A 17,836-nucleotide genomic window follows, 5' to 3' on the forward strand; every position below is an offset into this window, starting at 1 on the left:
TTTACTAGAGGTTAACTAGTTCTGGGATATTTACTAGAGTTTAACTAGTTCTGGGATGTTTACTAGAGGTTAACTAGTTCTGGGATATTTACTAGAGTTTAACTAGTTCTGGGATGTTTACAGGTAGTTAACACATTGTGAGACGTCACCAGTTTCTCAGTTTTTTCTGCATCCAACTTGTGGCAATCCTGCAAATAGCAGTGATAATCTTGAGAGTTCTATTCTTTTCAGTTCTGTGTGGTCACACCTATATCAGAATCAGAAACAGAATTAATTCATGGATCCCTGGATGGAAATTGTTTTACATGAAGAAGTAAAAATGCAGTTCAATAAAACAGCAGAGCAGCAGTTCGTGCACAGAGAGATTATATGAGTGCAGTCAGTGCTGCCTGAATCTCCAGGCTTTATTATAGTGTAAAATCATTCTCTATCAAATAAGGGCTTTAAACCTCTCCTGATGTTGCTCTTTCATTTGTGGCCTGTATCGTTTTGATCTCGCACCACAGCACTCCCGCGCCCCGCACGTCTGTCTTTACAAGTCAATTGATTGGATGTTTGCAGTTTGTTGAACTAATATACTTATCTTTTACCTTATTTTCTCTCCAACCAGTAAAAAAAAAGTGCAGTAAAATTCCGTTTCATCTCTTTCTGAGTGTGAACGGCAAACCACTGTAATCACCACTGAGGAGTGTATTACTCTGGGCAGGTATAAATGTCATAGGAGAGGCTACTGCTTCAACACAGGGCTGCTGATTAAACTGATCAGTGCAAAGATGCCTTTTACTGGGCAAATAATATACATCATTAAATGATACTGCAACCATTTGCATACCTGGCAGCAGCAGCGGCAGCAGCAGCAGCAGCAGCAGCTACTGTACCAGGGTGTTACTGTAGATGCTCTACTCCCCCTGTTTGCCTCCCCTCCTGATGGCTGTGGAGAAAACCACATTTCCTGACATTACGTCACTGAGGCAGTCGGCTTGAAGAGACCTGTGAAATCTTCCCCTCTCTCGCTCCGCTCTAATCTCGTTATCTTCCCTCTGCTCATATGATGGTGTGCTGGCAATTATGAGGACGGCACAGTTAACATTTTTCTGCTTCAGGTGCCGTGGATGTGAGGCTGTTTCTTTAATCCTAACAGGTATAAAATCCACTCTGGTCACACTGTGCTGTTGCCGTGTATTGGACACCACTGACCTGAGGCCTGTCAGTTCAGACTCAATCAGGTCTCTTTCACAAGATGACAAAAACCCTTTTTCCACTCAATCTACTGTGTATAACTGATTTTTCTTTTTACTTCATACCCAGGCATTTGAACAAGGCAAACTGTGTGGCCTGAATATAGATACTAGTTCCCTTTAACACATACTGTATACTGTAGTAGTGTACAGATACTGGCAATTTGATTCTGAATGTGTTTGAAGAAACCACATAAAAATGACCCAAACAGGACATAAACCACTGAACCCTTGTCTGTTTCATTTCAGCTAAATATTCTGTGAGAAATAGTTGTAGTAGTAATAGTTCAGATACATACAGTAGCCAGGTTGTGTATGTGGTGTTTTTAATCACAATTTTAAACAGAATAATTAGTTGAACAACTATTTTCATCAGTAATTTTTTTTCTTATTAAATATTTTCATCAGTAATTTTTTTTCTTATCAATTACTAGACATTTCAGGTGACCCCATTTGACTTCCCGATGACCCCACATGGGATCACAACCCCTAGTTTGAAAAACTCCTACATAAGTTCTTCTTTACAAAGTACTGTATGTAGAGAACCTAGGGTGTATTTTTGACACATTAAACTTCTTTTTTTTAAACAGACAAAAAAAACCCATCTTTTTTTTCACCCTTCTTCTACGTAGTGATTACAAGGACATGCCTAAAACGTTTGTACAACAATCCAAAATGCTGCGTGTCCTCAGCACAGAGCCAATTCAACTCTGCTCTAGCTCAGGTAGATTGGTCCTTTATTAACCCAGTGACATATTTGTAAAATTAATTTGAAAATAACTAGAACATGACCGTGCATCGTCATACAAAAAATGAGGAAGAAAAACATTTCCCTCAAGTCAGAAAAGAACCCTGGGACTAATTCTCTGAAGTTTTGAGCTGATCTGACGTTTTCATTCCAGGAATGTTTAGTTTGGCCGGTCCTCTCTGTGAAGTTGTGATCCTCCTCTCCGTCACCTGCGCAGCAGACAGCACAGCAAAAGAGATATGACTTCACAATGAAAGCTGGCGTTGCTTAGCAACTCACAGTCCGCAGTAGCAGGGATACAGGGGAGTTTCCTGGCTGATGAGAGAAAAGTGTGTGTGAATATGTGTGTGAGTGTGTGTGCGTGGGTGAGTGTGTTTGTGGAGGAACTGTTTGTGCATACATTTCTTATGTAGAACTTACGAGGCAGTTGTCTGGTGTGTGCTGCAGCAGCTGCTGCTGAATGGCTGCAGGGACAGAAAAAAAAAAGACAACCTCTTTTGTTTTTGAATATTGACGAGGCGTCATGAAGTCAGCCATTTGTTTTCCTGCTCCGGCCACTGAATTGATCCGTGTGTACAGGGGCACCCCGTTCTGTCAGGGTAACTGTCGGCAGAAACACTTGAAGCGCCCATATTCACGGGCAAACTGCTGCCTCTCGGAGTGGACGGCGTCCTAGAGTTCAGGTTGGATTTATCAATAATGTAAGCTGGTAAAAGTTTCATAGTGTTTGCTGTGGTCAATATCCTCCTCACTCCCCTGGGAAATCATTAGGAGAGTCATCCAGGCCCTCCACCTCCTCCTGTAGACTCACATACACACCTGCACGTGACGGTGCAGTGGCTGAGCTGAGATGTTTCATAAGGACGTTATACAGACACTGATGTACTGTAGCTCTCTCTCTCTCTCCCTCTCTCTCTCTCTCGTATCATATTTTTTTCTTGGCGTTGTCCCTCACACTCTCACGTCTGTCACCGATTCCTTTTTCTCCTCCAGCCCACCCCCCCAAAGCTTCTCTCTTGTCCTGCCTCCAACCTGCTAATTTGCTTTGAGCTGCTGTCCAACACGCCTTCACTCCCCCCTCAGCCTCCTGACTCAGGCCTCTGATGAGCTGTGTCAACCAGCGTTGTTAATGCCACCAGGATTTTCCACGCCGCAGCTACGCTATAAGTTGGCAGCGGTTGATGGCATTTTTTAAGTGAAGCGTTTTTGATTTATCAGAAGAAGGAAGCACTGGGGTGTTTGTTAATTTTCTTAATTATAATTATTACTTTTTCTGGGTTCAATTAAAAATAAAATTGTGTTCAGTTGTGAAACTCAGAGGATTCTAATTTTTGTGAATTGCTGAGGCTGTTCATTGACTTTTGACGATAAAAATAGTCATTTTGTCTTGAATGCTGAGAGTGAAGTCATTCTTTCCAGATTCATAATTCCTTCTCTGCTTACTGTCCTTCCTGGGTCTACTCAGGTCAAAAGTTTTTATTCTTCTTTTTTACGCCATTCTCTTTTCTTGCCTTTTCCTCTTTATTCTATTTATTCTGTTTATTCTCACTTGTTGATGGTGAGTTGATTTGATGTGTACCATGACATTAGGTGGTGGTTCCCAACCCTTTTTGCTCTGGGACCCCATTTTGATATCACAAATGGCAACATGGCCCCACCAGGTTACATTCTGTTTATATTCTTGAAAGTGATTTTTGATCAATTTCTCCACCCCATGTTAATTAAAAACACTGCATTAGATGATTCCAGACATTGGAAGTAAAACCCCTCTAAACTCTTTCCTTTAATACACAGTGACAATAAGCTGAACTAAAGACTATATGTTTTTTAGAGGCCCATTTCCCCTGACTGACCACACATTTACCTTTAACCTCCAACAACCTGCACCATTGGCAGTGTTGTGTTGCCAACTGAAGTCACTGCTACTGGTCTCTGTCTGTCTCTCAGCTCCAGGCATTTCCTATTTCTGCTGAACTCACAGTAGAATCACTCATGTTAATGAGAGATGGATGTTTTAATAAGGGAGTTCAAGGTTCCTCCAGGTCACGCGGCTCCATTGATTACAGGTTGACTGTTCACTTCAAAACAAGGGAGCTAACGTGTGCTTTTCTGTTGAATATTCTCCCTGTGAGGGCCTTTATACCTAAAGAAATCAATCATGTTGCTGCTCACAGCACTGTGACAGAGATGAATGGACTGCTGTGAAAAAACCCCAGCAGTCACTCTCAATATTTCCTCACCGGCTTCTGCTTTTGGTTGTCAACTTTTCATTTCTTACAGTTGTATTCAGGGACATTCAAGTCTGATTCTCTGGAAAAATAACTTTTCTCTTTCGTCAGGTCGTTCTCCAGAAAGCTGCTGGGGTAAGGACAAAAAAAAGAAGGAGCTGAAAGAAGAAGAGATCAGAGTAAAAAAAAAAAGGCGAAGGAAAAGCTTTGACTGCTTTTGTGAAAGAAGGGATTGAAGGGAGGCAGGAGTGGGAGGCCGGGGTGGGGGGGGGTGTTTGACTGGAGTGATAACCTTCACTTTCACCGACACTCTCTGCTGTCTTTGTACTGTTTTGCACTCCACCTTATACAGTAGCTATAGTTTCTCTCCAGGCTTTGTAGAACTTTTTTCCTGAATGAAGAAACCTGGCAAAACTTAAAAGTATGATGAAAGAACGGAGTGTTGGCTTCACCGAGAGTTGGTTTTCAGTTCCTCAATTAATTACCATCTTTAGATTTAATATAATTGGGTGACTTTGTTGAACTTGCCTTAAGTAGTTTTGAAGTTTGGAGACTTTAAAGGCATCAATCAGATTTAAAACCCAGAATGTTTTTCCCAAAGACCAGTGTGCAGGAATGTGACCAAGCTGCAAAAACAGAAAATGGTGTTACTTTTCCTGCGGTGTTGATTAACTGCCGTTTTTAAAAGCACAGTCAAATGTCCTTCCAGGAGCCGAGAAACATTAAAAAGTTATAATTAGGTGCCGACTCGTATTTCATCATTTCACATGAAGTTGACAAATCCACAATTCAACAAAAAAAGAAAAACACCAGGAGAGGAGCACACATTTCTGGAGATACCCCCACCTCCCCATCCCCGATCCCCCGTTCCCCCGTTCCCCTCAGCCAATTATGATCAAGGCTTGAAGTTTTGCATGAATTTGCAAATGGTTTTTTTTTTTTTTTTTTTTTACGCAGTGGTTCAGAAAACTCATCAAACCGTGGGATTATGCTGCTCGTTGACAATGTGCAGGATTAGTGTGTATGTCCTGCCTCCCTCTCCTCCCCCCTTTGGGTTTGGGTTCCTGAGAAGGTTCCCTCCTTTGTCCTGCTGCTGGATTACTGTGTGGAATACAGTTCAGCTCAGGGTCAGAATAGAAAAGTACCTTTAGTTTTCCTTTAGGGAGTATGTTTAAAGTGCCTTTTTTCTGGCAATATTTGAATAGATTTTAACTTTATTTTGTTAAATTTCTAGCTCTTTGTAACTTAAAAATACCTTTTTATTGTTTATATTTTATTTTATTTTTATTTTTAAATCAACTATCCTTCACAGTAGTTTATTTTACCTCTTTATCTTTAAACAAGCTTTCATTCATCTAGAGAATTACAACTACCAATAGTGACAGAAATATTTCTGTAAATGATTTTTATTAAGAAGGTCAACATAAATATAACATTAAGTTTCATTTGCAAATTCTATATTTATTCTACATTCCTGACTCCTGTTTTTTGCCCCTCTTTTTTTTGTAACTTCCACCCACAACTTTTAATGAGGAAACACCTACACTGACACACACACACACACACACACCCTAACCTTTCATTTAATGTCACTGCACCTGTTCTCACCCCTCTTTCCTGAGCCAGAACACCCTGCACCTTCAGATGAGGTTCGTTGGCCTTCCTTCAGGTGTTGAACTTTGTGGTAGAGTGAGTTTTAATTAAGTGTACAGTGTTTTAACAAAACTACTCCCCCCTCTGCTGCTGCTGATGCTGCTGCTCCTTCTGATGATGATGCTGATGATGCTGCTGATGCTGCTGCTTCTGCTGCTGCTGCTGCTGCTGCTGCTGCTGCTTTGATCTGATTTTCTTAATTGGGAGCCATGAAGGCGGAATTTCAACCAGTTGCATCAAGCAGTCAGCCTCGGTCACACACTGTACTGAGTAAGCAGAGTCCCTGGCCTCCTAACTAGGGCTGGCTTTTTAATGAGTATTTTCTTTTAGAAACGGTAGCTGCAGGTTCAAAGTTTGTGACACGGAAAAATACACGTCATGCTTCGTAATTTTAATGGAGCAGAAGTTGCAGTAGATCAGTGTACTGGATTGTTTTTTTTTTTCTTTCATTTTTTAAGGATATAATAACACACCTGAGTACATCTGCGGTCACAGTTGTTTGTGTTCCAGTTGGACAACCAGACTTTTGAAACTCCTGAAGACTTTGCTCCAGTCAGTAGATGTTTGATAAAGAAGAGACACTGAGCCTTTCTGCTGATCAGAGAGTTTTGTTCTGTGGACCAACTACTGCAATTTCACCTTATCTTTAGCCTCGTCTGGTACAACAACCCAGTCCTTTGACATCTTCTCTAAATCTTCTCCTTCTGTCCCCCTGTCGGCGACTTCATCTTTGTCCACTATGTCTAAATCATCTCAGCCCTTCCTTTTCTGGACCGAGCTATGGTCTCCAAGTATTAGATCGTAGCAGAACTTAAAACCATCACATAAATCTTTTCTACCACTACTTCTGCTATGGAATAAAATTCATCAACAGAAAATGTGTGTCAGTGTGCCAGGGTAAGTCAAATAATTCTGAGACGAGCCAGCCTACATTGTTTAATGGCTGTCTTTGAACATTTTGACCTTTTAACCTCATATCTGGAGTATCTTTGAAGATGAAGAGATTCCCTCTGCTGATCTTCCCAGCGTGACCCTGACGTAGTTCCACTGGACAGAACTCTGTTCCCTCATATTTCTCTGTTATTCTCTGCGGCCTAAAAATAATGGATAATTATTGCTTTTGCTCTCATTTTCTTTCTGTACAGCCAGTGTTCTACAACCATGGGATTGAATCATATTTTCATACATTTTTAACATTAATTTGGGATAATGGTCCCATCGTGCTTGGTCTGAATTGATTAAAAAAAAAAGGTTTTAGTCATTCAGAGAGCCCAGCTCTGTGTCAGCCAGCAGAGCAGAAATGGATCCCGGCCGGGGTCCTGTGGGATTTACATTGTAAACACAATGAATAAAATGTATTCGGATCCGCTGGTCTTCATTGATCCTCGCCGTGCTCTCCGTGCTCTCCGTGCTCTTCATCTCCTTCTGCGGCGGATTCATTTCCCCTCATTCTCAAGAAAGATATAATCAGTGAAGGAGAGGAATTGATGAGATGAGTTAGAACTACTTTCTTTGTCTTTTTTTGCACCAAACTTTGTTCTCTCTTAACACACACACACACACACATACACAGACACACACTGTTTCCTTGTTGCTGGCGTTCTGCTGTCACATCATTAGTGGTCACATTGAATGAGCAGTGGAGAACAACAGGTTTGGGTGTTGTTTTCCTCATTGTTAGACCAGAAGAAAAGAAAAAAATGGAAGTCTCTTTGAAAAAAACAAAAAAAAAGCTTTCTATTACATAGGGAGGACCATGGTCCACCGATATGGGGACCAGTTATATAAGAGAACATTTTATTCATCCCACACTCGTCATCCACTCTATACTATACTATAAGTACTATGTTCTCTATATGTTATATTTATATTATATACTTATAAATATCTTGTACTTTCATAAAAAAACTACAGTTAAAACTACGGTTAAAAGAAGAGTTCTGTATCTGGTACTATATACTTATAAATATCTTATACTTTCATAAAAAAACTACAGTGGGTTAAAAGAAGAGTTCTGTATCTGGTACACATATTGTATGTGTACGTTTTTTTATTTTGTTGGCTGTTTCTGCATGTCCTTCTAAAAAAAAAAAAATTAAAAATTGTCATTTATTGCACCTCCTAGTAGCAATAAAAAGTTTTACCATCATACAGTACTACTATTACTGCAGGGATGTAGTCATATTAACTTGTGATATTAATTATTCTGTACCAAACTGCACAGGTTCAATCAAAGCCCAAAAGATTGAAATTGCGCTCCCTAGTGGTGAAGATAATTGCCCTAAATATGAAAGTCGGTGTAAACATCGTCGGTGTCTGTTGTTGTTCTTGTTGTAGTGAAGGTGGTCTGTTTCCTGTATCCCCCATGGCGTTACCGCTTGTTTATGTGATGAAACCTTGAAAGTGAGTGTGTGTGTGTGTGTGTGTGTGTGTGTGTGTATGTATGTGGGGGAGGCTGTAAAAACATAACCATTACGTCCCCCCAATTGTGAGGATGGAGGAAGGACATCATCGATTGATTTAGTCTAATAATTCATTCTAATTGTTCTGTCTGTTCATTCAAATATTCTTAAAGACCACTAATACCCCCCCTCCACTCCCCCGTTCTACCAGTTCTGATTGATGACTCTTATGGTAATTGTATACTGTGTGTACTGTAGATGAAGTATTATTCACTATACTACTTTCACCGTCCATAACACAGTTGTCTGTCTCTGTGTTCACTTGTCGGTGGTCTCACCACTCACTCGTCATTCTTCCAGTTTGTCCCACTTGTCAAACTCCAGCTGATGTATTCCTGCAGAATTCCTGAAAACTGAAAATAACTAAAACACTTCCCGGTGAAAACTGAAAATAACTAAAACACTTCATCTGTGGCGGCAGACGCTGATGATGCCAAGCATCTGTATTCATGCCCACTTTAATGACTGTCGTTTGTTCTGTGGCACCGAGCGCCATGTGTGAAACAGTGGTCGTCTGATTACTGATGCCTGTGTCAAGTTCTTGTCCTGCTGATTCCTGCTCGCCTTCAACCTGCACATAATAATAATAAAGACTCGATGAGATGAACCATTGGTCAGACTTCAGTTTAACTCCAGGTACTGCTCTGGTACAGTCTACTCCTCTACTGACCCCCAAAGAGAAACACTCATTTTCATATTCCTTACAACTTTCTTCTCCCTCTCCGTTGAATTGCCCGGTGTGAACACAGACATCCATATGTTAGCAGTGATACATCACAGTCTCTCCGATGCTTTTTCTTTATGCTCTGAAGCAGCTTCTGTCCTGCTGCAGGGGCAGAATGCTGAGAGACAAGGGCAGGGTCAGCACAAATGGCTCCGGGCATCTGGCCATCTCTCTCTCTCTCTCTCTCTCTCTCTCTCTCTCTCTCACACACACACACACACACACTTGGAGAGTTTATAGAAGTAGTATGGACTTGACCTTCCTCCTGTTGTTTGCTGCAGGTTTTCTTTGATAAATTGAATGTGATTACCTTGTGTTCTGCTTCATTATACTAAAACGTTGAGAGCAGACACACATTAAGGCAGTAAACAGTCCATTCAGCCTGTGTAGCCTCTGGACTGCACTGCAGTAAAAACCTCTTCTTTGCATTTTTAAATAATACATAGTTGCCTACTAAGCACCGGGGATGGTGTTCCAGTGAACAGAGTAAAATATATTTCCTTTTTTTTTTTAATTTCCCTAGAAAAACAGTTGCTGACAGTCCTGTGTCTGTGGTTCAATTTCAGCATCCTGCCAATTCTGCCCAGGACCAGAAGGTTCCTTGTTGCAGTCTAGCATCAGGGCTGGTCCACTATCTCTGTCTTTTAAAGGCTGGTCCCATGCCCAGAGAGGTGGGCCGGGTTACGCAACACAAAATCACATGTGATCTGTGAAGAAGCTGCTGGAGACTCCTGAGAGGGGGAGACGTTCGAGGGGAGACTTAAGGCTTGAGGTTTAAAGGGAGAATTTAGAGCGTGGGCCACAGAGAATCCGACTGGGGCTCAGGCCTAGGCAGCATTGAGGTTTGTGGGCTGCTCCTTTGAGTCATTCTTTCAGACTTACGGAACTTTTTGTGCATGACATAAACCTGTGCTGCCGTCCAGATGAAACCGTCCTCCACCAAACTGATGTGGTTAAGGGAACCTGTGGTCACAGACTCACAGATCCCTCCGTCTCTGCTCCTGTTATTCAGTAGCTCCTGCTCAATACTCTATTGAAACTTCAACAGAGTATCGGTCTCTGGCCCAGTACCCATTGGAATTACATTTAATTGGATGATGCTACAGTGCATGATTTATGTAGTGTGCCGTGGGGGGGGGGGGGGGGGCGCGGGACCTACCTGGGGGCAGCGTTGCAAGTCAAGGTTCTGAGGTCGGGATACTGGATCAGCTCTAATTTTAATGGAAATTAAAATAGGATTTTTTTTTTTTGCAAAGCCTGACAAATAGAGTAGCAACAACCTGATGTTCTCAAAATGTGGACTGGGGACCCACGGTGTCACGTAGTTGTTGTGAGGGGTGCAGAAAAGTAAATGAAGTCCAACTTCTGTCCATCCAGGACATTGGTTGGTGTTTTAAGATCAAATAAATGATCATACAACATTTCTGCTGCTCTTCACACACACACACACACCCACACACACACACACACACACACAGGCTGGGATGACAAACAGTCCATGTTGTTGTAGCATTGTCTACCAACAGTTTACAGGGTACTAAGACAGACTGAGTGTGTGTGTGTGTGTGTGTGTGTGTGTGTTTAGAGAGCTATAATCCAGATGATGGTCTGAATTCATTCTCATCACTGTTTGACATCACACCGCTCACTCTGCTGCCATTGGATATAATTGTATCCATCTGTGTTCTAAAAGTAAAGCCCAGGAAAAAGCAAGAAGAAGGGAAAAGTGGCTTATTTAATTTCTTGTACCATACCAGCAGTTTTCACTTCAACATGTTGCTGGAAGAGAGTGGTCTTTGTGTCTGATTCAGTGAAAGACTGGCTAAAAAGTATAATCGTTAGACTTGTGGCTACAAGGGATAAAAACACAAAGAAATACTCACTCTGCCCTGCAGTTGATGAACGCATTTTGAATCATGTTGTTTTTATGTCTGTTAATTTCATTCAAAAAGATGACCAGCTGCAGGTGATAGTCTGGTTTCCTCTGGTTTAGGACCTTTAGATAGAAACGTGTCAGGTCATACAAGGGTTCACTGAGGTCACTGGATAAATCTCCTATGTTTTTCCTGTGTATGTTTATATATGTGTGTGTGTGTGTTGTATTCCTTAACTGATGTCCACGTGGTTCGAACGTGCGTCCATGCTGGTGATCCTTCTGAACTGTGTGACACTGGGCATGTTCCATCCCTGCGAAGACAGCAACTGTGACACAGAGCGGTGCAGGATCCTGGAGGTAAGACTGCCTTTGTCTTTATGTGATGACACAAGTGTAATCAGAGACTGAGATGATGTCAACATACTAATCAGGCCATAAGACTTTAATGACACCATTTTTTTTTATTTGGAGTATCGTACATTTTTTTAAAAGTCTGGGTGAAAACTGTAGCTAATTTTTTTTTCTTTATTTGGAGTATCGTACATTTTTTTTAAAGTCTGGGTGAAAACTGTAGCTAATTCCATGTTGTTTTCCATGTTATTTTGTAAATACTCATCCTGGATATGTGGTATGATTGACAGAAAGTACAGTTACAGACTTGTAGATAAGACAACTGCTAAGCTAACACCTAGCTTAGATCTAGCTAAACGTTGGCCAGCAAATGGGAAGGGTCAGCACCAATACTTAAAGTTTAACCAAAGACGTAGCAAATCAGCTATATGTTAGTTATAATGCAACAAATTAGCCAAAGGTATTAGTAAAATATAAGTTTCTACAAATGGATTTATTAGTTAGCCAGTCCTATTGCTTAAACCTGCCTAAACAAAGTAGCAGTCAGACATTTATCAAAAGATAGCTCAACTGTCTTATGATGATGATTGGCCTGATGTTTTGCCAAATAGATGATGCCACGACAAAATACAAGTGTTGAAATTGCCCTGAAAAAAAAAAGTCCTAAAAACAAGATTAGCCAGAAATAGCTCTAATCAAGTCAGAACAGAACTAAAGCCCAGAAATCAGCCGTGTTGATAAAATGACATCATGTGAACAGATATGTGTAGAACATGAGCAGACATTAGCGTAATAACTGTGTTAAATTTTGAACTAGATGAAAAATTAGAGCGACTGTAACAACATTTTTGCATCGTTCCTGCCCTCAACATCCCACCTCGTTTAGACACAGAATAAACAGAACTGTTGTGTGGAGGCGTCTCCATTTATTTCTAAAGACCTCTGTTAACCCAGCACACGCTAATGGAGGAGACGGCTTGTTTTTCATGTTGTTACTGTTGTTGTTTTTTGGTGCGAGGATCCAGGAGGGGAGGGGAACGGAGGGGAAGGGAGTTCAGTGACAGTGGATACATCTGTGTTGTGGACGCCTGTTCATGACTGCAGTTATAGATATTTACTGTAAGTCTTAGAACATTTGACTAATTTCACAAACAAACACAAAAATTGACATTTTTTACCAAGTTGCTTAAAAATACAAAATATATCTAAGAAAATTGTTCGAGGAGCTCGATGTACAGTACATGTGTAAATTGTTTTTTTCTAAACTAGTAAAACCTACATTTGGCCCTTACAGCTCGCTAGCTGTACAGCTTACTGTAGATAAATGCTAATGTGTGCCCTAGATACATATAATAAATCCATAACAGAAAGTGCTAATGATAAGCCAGTATGCTAATTAGTGTGGAGGAGAAGATAAGTAAATAAAAAAGAACACAAACAACTTGAATTATTTTTATATCTTATTGAGGCTGAGAAATTAAATTATAATGTAATCATTTTAATTAAAATAGTAAACCAGATCTGAAGAATGGAATTCTTTCTCACATTTGTACTTGATATTCTTCATCAGGAACATTCAAATGAGAATTCTACCAAACAAACTCTACAATGAGGTAAATGTAGAAACCAATGTGATGATTTGGCTGCAGGGAAACAGCGTTCAGGTCAGATTCAAGCAGTCATGTCATGCTGCGCTGCACCCAGAGTGCTTTAAATGTAAAGGATTTGTCTTTCTTTACCCCAGAGGAGAGAATTCACTGGACTGTGTTCTTCCTTGGCCGGGACACACACTCTTACCTGACTCCCCACCCCCCCACCCCCGTAGCTACACCACTGTACAACACTGTGTCAGTGACAAAAACTAATGCAATCAGAGTCTGTACAGAGAGAACACTGGGTTACTGAAGGACACACTGAGAAACTTTCGGTTTAATTTCTCACTCAGATACAGCTCTCCTTGCTGAGCCCAAACAACCTGACACCACACACACACACACACACACACACACACACACACACTGCATTCGGTGTTGCCTGGTGTGGAAAAGTCTCCCACAGTATTATCCACCACCTGTGAGCTCTGCATCTCACCTGAATCGCTGATAACAGCTTGCCTGCTGCATTGTCCTCAGCAGCAGGCGTGAACCTGCTTCTGTGGGCACACGTGGCGTTCTGCCCGCCTCATGAGTCCATCTGTGGGTGTGATGACAGCATCTGACCCGTGTGATAATAGCATTCAGCCCCGTGACAGGAGGAAATTAGCATACATAGTGGCTAAAGATTTATTTTTGGAAGAGGATGCAGGGAAATGTTAGAGCCAAAGTGATAGCACCTCTTATTTGTATCCTGAATATATACATGCACACACACACACAGGTACACTGTAAAATCTTAGATGAAAAAAACAAACAAATAGCGTACAGAAAGCATACAGTGAGTGAGTGACTGTTGGAATTTATGTTTATTTGAAGAGAATGTAATTTTCCCAGTAAAGCCTCTATTTCTCTTTTAATGTATTACAGTATATTAGCTGAGAATAAAGAGACTTTTCCAACACATTGTGCTAATGTTATAGTTATAATGTTATAATGTTATAATGTTATAGGTCTGGTATTAATTGGAGAAATAAAAGCCTTTGGTTAAACAAATAGACTGAATTGTGCAAAACTATTGGTAAAAGCTATTAGAATATGTTTTTGGCTCTGTCACATACTCAAAATAACATTACAGTTACAGTGCAACACAAGTTGTAGTGACCATGACATAGGGCTAGGAGTCCCTTTGATAAAGAAGCACTTCCGGTATAAAATCAACTCTACTCTAAAGACATCACAGACCTCTCTGTCACTCTGTCTGTTGAAGTCATTTCCAGTTAAAGATAAGACAGGGATTGGATTGGATTAGGTGACTGGAAAGGATGGGACTGGGGATAGCTATAAATTAACAATATACTAAAATAGATTACATCAGAAATGATTGGATTAGATTACCTTGAAATATATTAGAAAACTATTAGATTGGATTAGGATTATCATCTGTTGATGATAATCCTAATGGAGAAATTCAGCTGAGCCCAAGGTGGGAAATTCCAGTTTTCTATTTTATTTATCTTGTCAATGACAGTTTGTCACAGTCCTAATCTGTGGCTCTGGAGATGTTGTTAGATGGTTGGACTGAGGGTCTTCCCTTCATTCCTAACAGGATGGGAATTCCTTATGGCATCTCTCGACCAGTGACGTAGCGTTCACTTGCAGTGGTGCTTCATAAAGTGACTGGGTTTTACACTGATGACAGCAGCAGCTATAGCTCTGTAACACATGTTGGTGTGTGAGGATGCAGCAGCTATAGTTCTGTAACACATGTTGGTGTGTGAGGATCCTGTGCTGCACAGTAATGATTCATGAGGAGCAGATCTCAGTTAGAGCTCTGACAGCTGTGACACTTCACATCACAGTGAATCAAACCAGCGTTTGATGGTCAGGTCAGTGAACGAGCCGGTCGCCAGGATGTGTTTTAAGTGCACTAGGCACGAGTGACAAAGTGACCAGAGAAGGAGGCTGTGACCACAGATGTGCTGTGAGCAGCTGCCTACAGACAGGGGTGAAATGAAATGGAGCCCCTGCTGGTCAGAAGGGTGTAAGACAGATGTTATCAGTTTGAGGTTAGGACTAAAGATTTTATTGGCTAAAACTTAAGACTGGTCAACTTTTTCACTCACTCACTAACTGGCTCACACAAACACTCACCCACCCACTCATCCATTCACTCACTCGTCCACTCATTCACCCACTCGCTCACTCTATCACTCACTGACTCACCCACTCTCTCATCGCAGCAGCTAAAACACAATTTTGGAATCAGACGTTCTCCTCTGTACTCTGGACCTAATTCAGTTTCCGTCTGCTCCAGAAAGCATTTGTCTTGTGATATTATTTCTGTGGCAGATACTGTGTCACTGTTCATCCTTCTATATTGGTTCCAAATAAAACACGGCTGTTGTTGTTTCTGCTGCCAGGAAGTGAAAAACTTTACTTTCTGTTGGCCAGGAAACAAAGACAGTCACAGTGTTGTTATTGTTTATAATAACACCTCCACCCATGACATTGTTCCAGGTCGTTCAAAATATATTTCCTAACCATCTGTATCCTTATCTGATTTGCATTAAGAGAATATTTGCTCTCACTTCTCACACTGTTACTTCTTGGTCATTTTCACACTTGACTGACTGTTACAGTAAATAAAAGCCTGTTTGGTGAGGCTTGACTGAGCCCTCATCATGTTGCATGATACACTGTAATTAACTTTCCTCTGCTGTTTTGGTTCAACTTAATTCAAAAGTCTAATTTTCTCCTGGAGGCGCTCTAAAAGTTAGCAAAGAAAAAAAAATCCTCAGAGGAGTTCAATTATTCTTCCTCCTGCTGTTGAGCAGCAACTCGTCCAACGAAGGTCACTGGTGTCAGCTCCCTCTGAGCCAGGACTGTCAGTCTGTGTGTGTGTGTGTGTGTTAAATCTGACCTACGAGCTGCCAATTTTGACCAATCATTTTTAACTGTTGCTATATTTTTGGCTTACTCTTAGGATTATTTTAATTAATTTTATTTATATCTCATACTATGCCTACTGTATAAGCTGACTGGCTTAAACTGGAACGACTGCATGAGTCCTCAAGTTTCTGCTGACTTCAGACAATGTCTCCATCCACGTTTCCGTTTATATAAAGGATCAGCTTTAAGTTTTTCTTTCCACACATTTGACAGATCTCAGCACGTGATCGATATTAAATCTGCATTTTACAGTAATGAAGCTGAAGCCTGATTGTCACATCAATGCATCATGTTTTTGGCCGCAGTACTGTGCAGCGTATACTCAGAGTGTATATCAATACCCTGATGACAGCAGCAGTACTATTGTTTTCCGCTGCACTCAGTGTTACAGCCTGGGGCCAACATGTCCTGTTGACTTTAATGAACTGAAGGTCCCAGCTGTGCACAGGCTGTAAGTCCACGTCCATGTATCACATGTTTCCCTGCTGTGTGACCCAGTGTATCAACGTTCACATGTACGTACTGAAATATTGTGTGATTGGAGTAGTCATGGCAAACTGAAGTAGTAAATTCTTCTTAGTAACTTCTTTAAAATTTTAGCAACATTTCTAAATTTAGCATGGCTTTTATTTTGTTACATTTGTCTACTATATATTTTTTAATTTTTTTTTCTTAGTTTAATTATGCTAACATGTATCTTGAAATGACTAAACCGTTTACTTATTTTTTTATGTTTCAGCTAAATTTGTGAGCGTTAGAACATGTTTAGACATCTCTGCTTTAGCTAAAGCCAATGTCGTCACGAGTGCGATCGACTTTCTTGTGCTTTATGTCCGTCATGAAAAGAAGGAGAAAGTGTATGATGAGGCAGCAGCCGCGTCGTTTCACGCTCAGTCTGACATTAAAGATTTCTGCTTCCCTCCATTTCACACAGCGCTCCCACCGTCATGCCAACATCTGTCGGCAGACTCTGTTGTTTTGTTGTTTTTCCCACCACTCTGCTGACGTGCGGCGTTATCTTTCAATTATCTGTTCAACATGCAATGAATCCTTTGAAGAACCAGACACGAACAAGGCAAAGTTTTGGGACTCTCCTCCAGTCTGACCACAGAGACTTTATTTTGAAAATGAGGTATAGAAAACCATGTCAGCACCAAGACGACGTCCCAGATCAAGGCCCTGAACCATGTGGTTGTTTTTATTTTCAGAGATACAGATCGCGCCATTTCTGTGCCACAACATTTCACTAGTTTTAAGTTTGTTTTAACTCGGGATGTTTTCAGCTGTTTGGCTTATGTCTGTGTGTTCAACTGAAAAAATGCAAAGTTTTTTTCCAGGTTTTTTTTTTTTTTTTTTTTGGTCTTTCTGTAGTTTGTTCTCTGAAGGAATTAACTTTAATGTGACACAGACCATCAACACTATGAAACTCTGGATTTTGTGGGGTTCAGGATTAAACCTTTACTTTTTATATTCAAAATATACTCAGTATACTAAATATTAAATACTAAGTACTAAATACATTTTTAAAGTTTTTCATAATGGTTTGTTTAATTTGAGACTTTAACCTTTCTGGAAGCAAAGTTTCTTTTGCTTCCTTCCTTTTTGCAGATACAGGTGTAAGAATGAATTTTGGAGTGAAGGAAGATGGTGCCAGGTGTCAGAAGTGATATGTGAGACGAGGGAAACACCTAGACTAGAATATAAAAAACGTACTCAAAATATAAAACCAGGGCATTGATTTGAATTTGGCCAAACAACAAGAGAAAAAGGTTGTTTTCTTATTTAAACTTGCCTTTTGTGCTTCTGTCTAATTAAAAGCAAACTGAGCCTGACTCTTTATACTGTCCATATGTAACCCAAAATAGAAACACAGAAAGCATTTTTTCGGGGTGGGCCGTTCCTCCTCTTTGGAATATAGCAGCTCCGTGTGGATGTGTGGTGATGGGGGACGGACGGTCTGTGTAGGTTGGACTTTCTGACAACAGCAGTTTAAATTTTAGGGACGAAATGAC

At 40.6% G+C, this 17,836-nt stretch overlaps 1 protein-coding gene across 1 annotated transcript in view; it reads left to right on the top strand.

Annotated features, from left to right (window-relative positions):
* Window positions 1-17,836, top strand: part of cacna1g (calcium channel, voltage-dependent, T type, alpha 1G subunit) — a 193,960-nt gene that overhangs the window by 78,437 nt on the left and 97,687 nt on the right. Inside the window, exon 4 of the mRNA XM_025057946.1 lies at window positions 11,175-11,286. Coding sequence (XP_024913714.1) covers window positions 11,175-11,286 — 112 coding nt within the window. The remainder of the gene's footprint in view (window positions 1-11,174; window positions 11,287-17,836) is intronic.

Source organism: Cynoglossus semilaevis, chromosome 8 (assembly GCF_000523025.1).
Source record: "Cynoglossus semilaevis isolate Cse_v1.0 chromosome 8, Cse_v1.0, whole genome shotgun sequence".
Classification (NCBI taxonomy): Eukaryota; Metazoa; Chordata; class Actinopteri; order Pleuronectiformes; family Cynoglossidae; genus Cynoglossus; species Cynoglossus semilaevis.